Source organism: Ahaetulla prasina, chromosome 12 (genome assembly GCF_028640845.1).
Source record: "Ahaetulla prasina isolate Xishuangbanna chromosome 12, ASM2864084v1, whole genome shotgun sequence".
NCBI classification, from domain to species: domain Eukaryota; kingdom Metazoa; phylum Chordata; class Lepidosauria; order Squamata; family Colubridae; genus Ahaetulla; species Ahaetulla prasina.
Window position 1 is genome coordinate 25,504,227 of NC_080550.1, and position 12,336 is coordinate 25,516,562.

Sequence of the window (12,336 nt, forward strand, 5' to 3'; positions counted from 1 at the left end):
CCACTCCCAATGAGAGAGAAACTGTGCCATCTACTCTGAGAGTAGATGGCAGAGATGTCTTCACCCACCTCCTCTCACACAATATACGAGCACTGAGCTGCCTCTTATTCCTCTGGAATGCACCCCTTCCCTCCGTGATATTCAGAGTACAGGTAGTCCTTGACTTACAACCATTTTGTTTAGTGATTGTTCAAAGTTAGAACAGCACTGAAAAAAATGACTTATGACACTGTCAACTGTCCGACTAGTGAACCCAAAATAAGAACTCGGGAGTTTTGAATTCCCCAAAGTAAAACTTTATTAGATACACATTTTTGGTACTGAAGAATCAAAACCAGCTCTGGTTTTCCCGTGCAAATACTTGCTCAGTTAAACAACAACTTCCCTTTCTCTCCACCCCTGGATGATCACATTGTCCAATTATGAGATGTCCTTTTGTTATGGGAACAGTCCATCTCTTTCTCAAACACTTGCAGTGGTGACCTTGACGGTTGCCAGGCTCTCATGGTCTACGCACACATTCTCAGCATTCTGTTTGCCCCTTCCCTCCCCCACAATTCATTGGCAAATTGAAAAGCGTAAATGTCCTGCTTAACAATGAAATTTTTGGACTCAGTTGTGGTTGTAAGCTGAGGACTACCTGTACTACATTCTTTCACATCAAATTTAATTACTTAAGAGTTTCCCCCAGAGTATTGCACCCTTTGCTCTTGTTTGCTCTTGGCTGGTGGTTCTGGGGTGGGTAATAAGGGGGTTGAATTGCTTCCACTTCCATATAATGTGCTTGACAGTGGATGTCCATTTTAGAAATAGTTTGGTGATCTTTTCAAGCTTCATGAGTATTAGCAACTGTTTTTCAAAATCTAAAAAAATTGCTTTTTTTGATCAATGACACATTGCCACACCCATGTTGTGTGAAGATCAGACTTTAATAATCTATATTCAGAATGCTGTTCTTTAAATAAAGCAGAACCTCCCACCTTCCCATCTGATTATCACCCATTGATTAAAACAATTGACACTAATTTCCCCTTCAAATGAACTATAATCCTAGAGCAGGGTATCAAACTGGCAGCCTATGGGCCAGATGCGTCATGTGCAGGCCACGTCCACTCCAGCTCCATGAAGGGGAAAAAAATCATGAAACATCACGTGATGGCAACGTGATGCCGCCAGTTTGACACCCGTGTCCTAGAGATTCACTTACTTATACAAGCATAATGTTTTTTACTTATTTAATTGAATTCTCTATCTATTTTTCGGTCATATTTGTGCAGAAATATTGAAAATTCAAAAGGTTTCACAAACTTGGTTGTGCTAACAAACTAATTTAAAGAATATGGTTCTTTGCTTGAATTACTTAGTTGATTTTACAATTTTCTAACCTTCCAAGGAGAAGACATTCATGTCAGTTTATATGGAGCTGCTACAGATGTCAATGTGAGACTGGATAAGAACTCCTTGACAATTGAGAAGACTTATATCACTTTAGCAAACCAGAGGTCTGTGATCATACACAATCGGAGTGATATCATTGCGCATTTTCAGTGGAAAGCATTTGCAACACACGAAAAGGAAGAAGAGAAAAAACAGACGTAAGTTTGGTATGATATCTTGTTTTTGAGTAATGAACCAGGAGTACATTTTTGTGCACACTAATCTATTTATTAAATTTGTTGCAAATTTTACAACCCATAGCAGTTTATAATATAATTTTTGTGTTTCATTTTTTATCCAATTGCAGAATTCTATATTTCTCCCTATTTTTTTCCATCATATTTATTTCAACACTCTACTCATTCTCAGCCTGTTGGTTGAAAATTTTCTTTATTTAGAAGCAACCTTGTTTTTTCCTGCAGATAATGGCTGGATAACTACTAAACTTAAAAATATCATTCATTGCTTTATCATAAATTGCCAATTCACGTTGTCAAATGCCTTCTGTGCATCAAGAAACATCAATGCCATTTGTTTTTCTGGATGTGCTTCATAATATTCCAATTTGTCTTGATATCCTAAAACATCACTAAAGAATAATTCTTTGTAAACATAAGGAGAAAAATCCAGAAAGGCTTTTTCAAGGGCAACACATAAATGTTTAAAAGATTAAATTTTTGTAGTTACGCACTTTGGAGGCTGATGATTGGTTCAATGAGGGCAGGATCCTAAACAGATGTGTTCCTGCAAGGGAAAAGAGCGCTCAAAAATTACAAAGAATGATTCTGTGATCATTTCTGCTAGTTCCTTTAACTTAATCTACCTGGCCAGGAAGCCTTGAATTTGTTTAAATTAGCTAAGTTTGGTCTGTGATTGTAATAAAGATTGATTGATTGAGAATCATAGAATCAAAAGCATAGAAATGGAAGAGACTTTATGTCGTGTCCCACTCCTCTGCTGACGGCCGGGTCAGGGAAATCCGAATCAGGCTTGCCTCTGCAGCTCTGCCCAAAGTCCTAGCAAAGTCCTCAGGGCAGGCAGGAGACCAGAAAGTGACTTCAGCAAGATAAGTTCGACTTTTTTTTTTTTTTTGCATTTATATCCCGCCCTTCTCCAAAGACTCAGGGCGGCTTACACTATGTCAAGCAATAGTCTTCATCCATTTGTATACTATATACAAAGTCAACTTATTGCCCCCCAACAATCTGGGTCCTCATTTTACCTACCTTATAAAGGATGGAAGGCTGAGTCAACCTTGGGCCTGGTGGGACTTGAACCTGCAATATTGCAAGCAGTTGCTGTTAATAATAGGCTGCATTAGCCTGTTGCACCACCAGAGGCCCTTTGCCTGACTTTGAGTCAGACTTTGCCTGACTCAGAGACTGCCAGAAAGCAGATCCTTTATATAGGCCATGGGGTGTGGCTCCATGACTCAGCACTCATTAAGGCCTGCCCCTCCCTTCCTTCTGTTTCCTCCGCCTATCCAGTCTTCTGATGCAAGGGTCACTCCAATCAGCAGCTGTTGGAAATAAACTTTCCTCAGGCTCACATGCTGTGGAGGAGGGGGAGGGGTCTAGCTGCTCCGTTTGCCTGGGCAGGAGCCAGGGCTGGGGCCGGGGGGTGCTCCCTCCTCTGCAGCCTGCTTGGGCATGGAGCCAGGGCTGGGGCCGGGAGATGCCCCCTCCTCAGCCTGTTTGGGCATGGAGCCAGGGCTGGGGCCGGAAGGACATTCTTCAGCGTTCGGAAGCAGATAAGCAGACCCCGGCTGCGGTGAGAGCGGGCAAGACACAACACTTTAGAGGCCTTCTAGACGAACATCTTGTTTAGGGCAGGAATTCTCATAATCTCAGACAAAATGACGGCCAACCTTTGTTTGAAAACCTCCAGTGACAAAACATCATAACCCCAGGAGACAGGCTGTTCCACTGCTTAAATCCTCATTATTTTGAGTCTGTAAAGCTTCTATTATCTAAAGATTCTTGTCCTCCTTTTAGGAGCTTTGGGCAATAAATCTACATCCTGTAATCATCTTTCAAGCATTCAGTGGGGCAAGAAAAGATAGATACAAAAGACAGATGCAAAATAGGTTTTGTATCTTTTTAAAAGTCCTGTTTTCTCACCATTGTTGATTAGCAATTTACCACTTTCTTCTTGCATTCTTCTTTGGTTTTTTACTCTTATTTCGAATATTGAAAGAGCACATTTTTGCTGTGTTTGGTATCCCTCACAAACCTTAGATCATTTTGAGTTTTAGCCTTCTGGATATAATTTCTGCTGTTTCTACAAACTACTCTCTTCTCTTCTTTAGTTATTTTGCCTTCTTAACATTTTCTGTACACGTCTCATACTCTCCTCGGCTTTTGGGAGAGCTCTTAAATATATAGGTACTGACCTTCTTAAATTTCTTTCCATTTTTTTCTTGTGTGGGGTTTTATTTGTATGTATTTCTGCCCTCCCTATTTTCTTTTATGAGAGCTCTTTTAGTCTTAATGGCCGAGGTGCTGGACCGGAGAAGAGACTCCTGAATCCTGACTCTCTTTTAGGCTGGGCAACCAACCAAGTGACTTTCACCCTTTCAGCCTCAGGAGAAAAGCTGCATGGATTTGTCCCCAGGGTTGCCAGGAGTCAAGGTGCCTCTAGGACACAAACAAATCCCCATGCAGAATTCATTTCACAGAATTTCCCATTCTTCCTGGACAATTTCTCCTTTAGGATTTCAGGTCACTGGAGACAACATACCAGTTTATCAAACTCTGCTCTCCTATGGTTCACCTCCTCACAGGTCCTGTCCTTTTCAGTTATTGCTCCTTTGAATATTAGGAATGAAAAGATAAACGGTGATCTTTTATCATGGTGTCAGTCTCCTTTGGTTCTTAACCAAGCATTCTTTGGAGTCTGTTACAAAATATGACATTTCATCTGTTTCTTTTGGGGGCTTAGGATGTGTCAAACCCTGCAGGCTGAACAAAACAGTGTGCTTGATCAGCTTCTGGTAGAATGTAACATGAATCCTGCACTTCGTGAGCATCTCTCCATTGTCACCCGTACCTTTGAGAACCGACGGGCAACTGTCCATGAAGATGCAATGCTCTTCAACAATAAAGTCTTCTCCATTGAGCCTCTGGTGAGAAATACCATATGACCGGGGGTGGGTGGGTGGAGGGAGCGGCAAGGGAATAGGGTGGTACGATTTTTTTTAAGTGCTTTAGATGTTTTTTATGTAGGGCAGGGCCTTCATTAGGGACCTAACGGCTCAGATGTGAAAGTTGAAGGAGAGGCATTCCTTCAGATGTGTTGGTGGCTATGTCAAGCACCAGGGAAATTGATTTGATTTGATTTGATTTGATTTATTGGATTTTTATACCGCCCTTCTCCCGAAGGACTCAGGGCGGTTTACAGCCAAGGTAAAACGACAAAAATATACAAATAGAACAATGAATTAAAAAACTTATTCAACATATGGCCGCATTAAAACATTAAAATGATAAAACCCCATAAAATTTATAAAATTTATATCAAATATTAACACTATTAAAAATCCTATGCCAGTCCTGCGCGAATAAACAGATAGGTCTTTAGCTCGCGGCAGAAGGTCCGAAGGTCCGGCAATTGACGAAGTCCAGGGGGAAGTTCATTCCAAAGGGTGGGAGCCCCCACAGAGAAGGCCCTTCCCCTGGGGGCCGCCAGCCGCCTGACTAAATCAGGAGATTCAGGCAGTTCAAATGTGAATAAAGATTTATTGTAAGCTTAAACTCTCTACAAGGATCTGAACTACTAATGGTTAAGGGAAATTAGTGGGAGTTAAGAATAGAAAGGAATTCAAGGTGGGCTGGACTTAGATCTCTTGTGTGCACAAGGGACTCATGACTGATGACGCATTTGACCGCCTCCTTCAGGCTCAGCCTGGTCATCTCCTACAGGCTGGCCCTTAATATAAACCCCGTTGCTTAAAGCTCTTTATCAGAGCTTAAGCAGAACAATAGATTGGATAGACTGAGACTTGTTCCCAACAAAGCAGAAATGGTGGTGTCTGTCCTACTCACCTTAATGTAGAAGGGGTTTAAACTTCCTTAAAGTAACAGACTAAGAGCTCCGGAGTGTTTTTGGATCCACTGTTGCAATTGGGAGTCCAAATGATTTGTGGCACATGATCTTTTAACGAGCTTAGGTCTGATGATGCCCTGAACCGCTGAATGAACGGAGAGAGCATTGGGATGGCCCTTGTCCTTTTCAATTACTATAGTTAAAGGCTGTTTTTGATGGGGTGGCTAGATTGCTGATGATAGCTGGAAAAGGTTTTGCCAATACCATGCTGCATCTTTTATTCTTAACATTATATTTTGTTAGTTTTTAAACTGTTGATGTGTTTTTGTACATTTGTAGGTAAGTCTGCTTATCCACTGAGTGTTATTAAAAGCATTCTCTATACCAGCGGTCACCAACCAGTGGTCCGTGGACCACTGGTGAGCCATGAGAAAATTTTGGTGGTCCACAGAAAAATTATTTGCATTTTTTTATATTGCACTAAATACTATTTATGTTTTTAAAAGATTCAGAATAGTGATCCGCAGGATTTAAAATTATGAATTTAGTAGTCCCTGAGGTCTGAAAGGTTGGCGACCCCTGCTCTATACCATAGACACCCAGGTTTGTTGTGCTAGTCTGATTGTCTTGCTTGCAAATTGTAGAGCCACAGATTCCAACAGAAAAAATTTAAAAATATAAAAATAAATAAAAGTATTTCCCAAAGCCTTAGAAAGTGTTATGATTATGCAGTTCTGATTTTCCAAGAGCACTTCAATTTTACCTTTGCAACAAAGGCAAAATACATTTAAAAAATAACCCAGTTTTGAGTTTATGATATGCTTGGCCCCAGAGTTCAGGGCTCCTTAAGGAGGTTTTCATAGGATTAAAAATGTGATGTTTAATGTTAAGAGAAACCTGTTCACAAATAGCAGATCCATCAATGTGTTCCTGGCAGCTTCATTTTTATCTGAACCAGGTATTTTAGTCTTGGTGGTAAGAGGTTTTATTATTATTGTCCACAAGAGGTATGTCTTGTTAGGGTTAGAGTTATCATTCCCAGTTTATTTTCTTTGAATGCTTTCCTTTTCTCTCATAAACTCTGATCAAAAGGGGCAGTAGATTAACTTAGGCTTCTGGAGAGGAAGGTTGGGTTCCATAGCAGAAATCCTGAAATGGGACAAAAAGATTCATGACCTTCTCGGCTTTCAGTGCTTTCATTCATAGCCATTGGATAGTTCTAGACAGTGATTGTGTTACCCCTTTTACTCCATTCTGGAGGGACTGAAGTCAGTAGCTTTTCTCAGCGCAAACACTGTCAATTCCTCTGCTAAAGGGAACTCTCCTTTTAAATTGAGTTTTGCTAGAGAAAGTATTAATGACACTGTTTTTATTGTAACACAATATGTAATTTTAAACCATTACTCTGCCCGGACGATTGAGGAATTGTTGCCCAGACAAAGATGCCTTTCTGATAGCTATCAGATCAGGGGTGAAATCCAGCAGGTTCTGACAGGTTCTGGAGAACCGGTAGCGGAAATTTTGAGCAGTTCAGAGAATCAGCAAATACCACCTCTGGCTGGGCCCAGAGTTGGATGGGAATGCAGATTTTGCAATATCCTTCCCCTGCCATGCATACCAAGCCACCCCACCAAGCCACCCAACGCCCATCAAGCCACGCCCACAGAACCTGTAGTAAAAAAAATTGGATTTCACCATTGCATCAGATGCTCTTATGTTTTATTCTTCAGGAAAGCCACCTATGGTTATAGCAGTAATATCAAAATCTGTGTATTTGTGACACTGATACCAAAAGACAAGGCATTCATTTCCACTCTTCTCACCACTAGCCAGAGTCAGGAAAAAAGCCACTTTCTCAAGCAGATAAATTGGCAACCTACTTTATGCAGCAGGAAGAGTCGTATTGCCTCCAGACTTTATGTTTCTGAGCACTACATCTTAGGAAGAACATCCATAAACATCGGATGGAGAACCACAGGATGATGAAGGCCCTGGGAAGAAGGAGGTACAATGAATATTTGGAAGTCCTGGCTATGCTTAGCTCAGAGAAGAGCAGACTCTGGGGAGCCACATTCAGTCTGACTCTGACCTTCAGTCTGGCATGTTGCTCCAGCTGAGCACCTGCCTCAGGCCTGCCAACTTCAGGAATGGACAGGCAGACGTAACCCCTAAGGCTCAGATCTAGAGGCATATGGAGGTAAGGTAAGGAAAGCAACGTTCCTCAGTGAGGCTCCTCACCCAGCAAAGGGTAATTGCAGCCAGCGGTCTGCAGATAGATTTGGATAGTTTCTTTGCTTGCAATTCAGTTCTGGCACTCATGACCCTTTGACTTGGACCATCAGCTACCTAATTTGGTTTTCCGTGACTTTGGAATGTACTTGGAGGTCACCATAACTTATCGGACTGTATTGGCATTTTTCAGACATTTAAATTACATTCCTGTCTGCTGCTATTCTCTTTAACTGTAGTAAGTATCTCAGCTTCTGTGTGTGCCAGCAACCTTGAAACAGAACATGGACTGGAGAACTGCCTTGTGGAAGATGAGGCATAATTGTTAAAGATGTTGCTACAGAAGACCAAGATGAGAAGCAATGGGTTTAAATAACAACAGAAGCAGATTTTGATTGGACGTCCTAGAACACTTTCCAACAGTCACCCTGATGCTCCCAAGAGACTCTTTGGAGATGGCAGATTCTCCTTTGCAAGAAGCATTTAAAGAGAGACTGAATGGCGCTCTATCTATCTATCTATCTATCTATCTATCTATCTATCTATCTATCTCTATCTGTCAGGGTAGCAAGCAATTCCTTCACTGGGAAGAGGTTTGGATGAGATGGTCCCCAATGCCTCTTCCAAACCCCAGTCCTATGGGTCTCTGATTCCCCCCACCCAAAAGTATAAAGTCATGGAGTCAAGGCTTCATTGTGCTAACTTTATATTTATATTTAACAACTTTGAAGTCATTGTTACATTTTTTGAAGATTTGATAAGCCTTGACTTTTTAGGTGTCCCAGTCACATCTTTTAAAAAGACAAGGGGATGTTCGTTTGTTACAGATCCCCGAAGCAAGCTGCAACACTGACATGTCGGTGCAGATTGGGGTGGCTTAGTTTCTGCTGGCTCTGGGATGGGAGCCTCGCAAAGCAGGGAGGTGGGTGCTCGGCTTCTGACATAACCAGAACTACCCCTCGGCCTTGGGGCAGCAGCTACACAAACAGAGTTAAGTCTGGGAAATGAGGAAAGCCGTAACTGAAATCCAGACCAACTCACTTCCACCATGAAGCGGATTTCCAAAGAGCAGATCTTCCCCCGGCTGTGAGAAAAGCCATGCAGCTCAGCTTGCCCAGAGCAGCAGCAGCCCAGCCATTCATATTTCTGCACACTCCCGCCTGGAGTTTGCCAGAGAAGTTCAGAGGAGCCAGGATTGTGCTTTACTGGGAGCCAGCCGAAAGAAGTTCCTGCTCCAAAATGTCTTTTTTTCTGAGTCAGCTGGAAAAAAGAGATACAAACCTTAGCCTTAACAGACTCGGGAACCATTTCATTGATGAGACTGTAATGCATAGGTTTAAGAAAAAACTAGAAAAACTTGGTGTTGGGAAAAAAATGAATGGGCAAAGGCCGTAAGCTGGTCCTGCGTCACAGTGCACTTTACTTAGCAACTGCAACTCATTACCTGACTCTATTGTCTCTACTCAAAATCCCAAAATCTTCAACCAAAAACTGTCTACTTTTGACCTCACCCCATTCCTAAGAGGACTATAAGGGGCATGCATAAGAGCACAAATGTGCCTACCGTTCCTGTCCTATTGTTCCTTTTCATTATATCAAATTAACATAGTTATTGGCATTGTTTTATTTATTTATTTATTTTATTAGATTTTTATACCGCCCTTCTCCCGAAGGACTCAGGGCAGTGTACAGCCAATTTAAAACAATAAACCATATACAATTAAAAACAGAAAATTAAAAGACATATTCTACAAACGGCCAAGAATTTAAAATGATAAACTTAAAAACCCTTAAAAATCGTATAAAATTCCTACCCCAAGTTAATTAATATTTAAAATAGGAATTAAAAATTAAAAACTTTAAGCCAGTCTCGCTCGAATAAATAAATGACTTTTCAGCTCATGGCGGAAGGTCCGAAGGTCAGGCAGTTGACGTAAACTAGGTGGGAGTTCGTTCCAGAGGGTAGGAGCTCCCACAGAAAAGGACCTTCCTCTGGGGGCCACCAGCCGATATTGCTTGGCGGACAGCACCCTGAGAAGTCCCTCTCTGTGCGAGTGTACGGGTCGGTGGAAGGCATGAGGCAACAGCAGGCGGTCCTGTAAGTACCCAGGCCCTAAGCCATGGAGCACTTTAAAGGTGGTAACCAGAACCTTAAAGTGCACCCGAAAGACCACAGGTAGCCAGTGCAGTCTACGCAGGAGCGGTGTTACATGGGAGCCCCGTGAGGCTCCCTCTATCACCCATGCAGCTGCATTCTGAACTAACTGAAGCCTCCGAGTGCAATTCAAGGGGAGCCCCATGTAGAGAGCATTACAATAATCCAAGCGTGAGGTAACAAGAGCATGAGTGACCGTGCATAAGGCATCCCGGTCAAGGAAGGGGCGCAACTGGCGAAGCAGGCGAACCTGGTAAAAGGCTCTCCTGGAGACAGCCGTCAAATGATCTTCAAACGACAGCCGTCCATCCAGGAGAACACCCAAGTTGCGCACCCTTTCCATTGGGGCCAATGACTCGCCCCCAACAACCAGCTGTGGTTGCAGCTGGCTGTACCTGGGTGCCGGCATCCACAGCCACTCCGTCTTGGAGGGATTAAGCTTGAGCCTGTTTCTCCCCATCCAAACCCGTACGGCTTCCAAGCACCGGGACAGTACTTCGACAGCTTTTGCTAAATATATATTTTTCTTATATGATGTGTTGTTGTTTTATGTCGATGTTTGTATACTGTTATGACAAATGAAATTAAAAAAAAGAAATGTTGCCCCTTTGCTGTGACAGTAAGAACTGCTGGGCATAAGCTCATGCTTACAATGTGCATTGGACACTTGGGGAGTTTTGTAGCCAAGGATGAGAGCAGATGCCAAGGCCCATGTTTCTTCTCAGGCCAAGTCTGCTCCTGGAAAGCTGACCGGCTTGCTCTAGCCTCTCTGCTCTGTTCGTGATTGGGGAATGGGCCTCGATGGATTTTATTACAGATAGAGTCCTTGGTTTACAACCATTTGTTCAGCGACTGTTCAAAGTTCTGGCATCAAATGAATGGTACTTATGATGGGTTCTCTTAGTTCTGGCTGTCACAGTAATTGTCTTTATTCTATTTTTCTTTAGGAGGGAGATGTTTGGCCCAATTCTACAACTGAAATCAGTGTGATGTTCCGGCCACAAGAAGCTGGGATGTATCTTCAGACAGTCTACTGTGATATTACAGGTATAACCGTAAATACATATTCCTATTTTGGGATATGGGTAATTTCAGCTTCCCAGTCTTGTGGGAAGCTGGTCCTGATATCCTGATCCTCAGTTATGGCAAACACAAGAATCTCTTTCAGTCATAATTAAGCTGAAGCCTATGGCAGGGGTCACCAACCTTGGCCACTTTAAGATTTGTGGACTTCAACTCCCAGAAGTCCCTAGCCAGTTGGCTGAGGAATTCTGGGAGTTGAAGTCCACAAATCTTAAAGTGGCCAAAGTTGGTGACCTCTGGCCTATAGGATAGGATGATGTATGTCAACTGCTATTTTGGACAAAAGAAAAGCAAGCAGCTCTGAGCATTTTTAATTCTCCTTTATTGAGAATCAAGCTGTCACATTCTTGTATTTGTATGTAAAGTCTCCTTGCTTTTTTAGCAGACATTAAAGCTGGTAACATCCCTTTTTATGGATCAATTTCATCTGAGATGCACAAGTCTTTCAGAGATGGAAGCCTTTCCAGAGTGTCTGTATGGGTTTCCAAAGATCCATTATGAGTCTGTTCTATTATGCCCTTATGAATGCCATCAGTTGCCATACATTATATCCTATTACCATTTGCCTAGCTGCAATTTGAGCAATAGATACCAGATGCTGCACCTTTAAAACCACCCATTTGGTTTTGGTATGTACCGTATTTTTTGGAGTATAAGCCAGCCCAGAGTATAAGATGCACCTTTGTTTTTGGGGAGGAAAACAGAGGGAAAAAATTCTGTCTACCAGGTATTCATCTGGCTAGTGTGGTCAGCTTCAGCACATTAGTTCGCTTACTGGTTTTGACGTTGGGGCTGGTTGGGGCGTCAGCTTTAGCACATTAGTTTGCTCGCTGGTTTTGAGCTTGGGGCTGGTTGGGGCTAAAAAACAGCTTCTAAAGCACAGCTGATTGTTCGTCAACTGCCTGACCTTCAGACCTTCCGCCGCAAGCTGAAGACGTATCTGTTTATTCGCGCAGGACTGGCATAGGAATTATAAATAGCTTTTTAATATTTTTAATATTTTTAATATTTGAATATTTTTAATATTTGAATATTTTTAATATTTGATACAAATTTTATGGGGTTTTTAAGGTTTTAAATGTTTTAATTTAGCCATACATCTAATAAGTTTTTTAATTATTGTTTTATCTGTATATTATTGTTGTTCTTATTTTGGCTGTGAACCGCCCTGAGTCCTTCGGGAAAAGGGCGGTATAAAAATTCAATAAATACTAATACTAATACTAGTGACTAAAGCAGGCAAAGTGGGGAAGGAGTAAGAGAAGGCAGCAGCTATTCTGGGTAGCCATTTTGGGCACCGCATGCAAGGTTACATTCAGAGTATAAGACGCACCCAAATTTTCAGCCTCTTTTAGGAGGGAAAAAAGTGTGTCTTAGACTCTGAAAAA

At 42.0% G+C, this 12,336-nt stretch overlaps 1 protein-coding gene and 1 long non-coding RNA gene across 2 annotated transcripts in view; one reads left to right on the forward strand and one right to left on the reverse strand.

Annotated features, from left to right (window-relative positions):
- LOC131184419 (hydrocephalus-inducing protein homolog) overlaps positions 1–12,336 on the forward strand; it is a 156,757-nt gene that overhangs the window by 91,062 nt on the left and 53,359 nt on the right. The window contains exons 9-11 of the mRNA XM_058155652.1: positions 1,394–1,595; positions 4,378–4,561; positions 10,813–10,912. Coding sequence (XP_058011635.1) covers positions 1,394–1,595; positions 4,378–4,561; positions 10,813–10,912 — 486 coding nt within the window. The remainder of the gene's footprint in view (positions 1–1,393; positions 1,596–4,377; positions 4,562–10,812; positions 10,913–12,336) is intronic.
- LOC131184422 (uncharacterized) overlaps positions 7,326–12,336 on the reverse strand; it is a 49,483-nt gene continuing 44,472 nt past the window's right edge. The window contains exons 2-3 of the long non-coding RNA XR_009151966.1: positions 8,752–8,970; positions 7,326–7,472 (exon numbers count right to left, since the gene is read on the reverse strand). This is a non-coding gene — a long non-coding RNA (uncharacterized LOC131184422). The remainder of the gene's footprint in view (positions 7,473–8,751; positions 8,971–12,336) is intronic.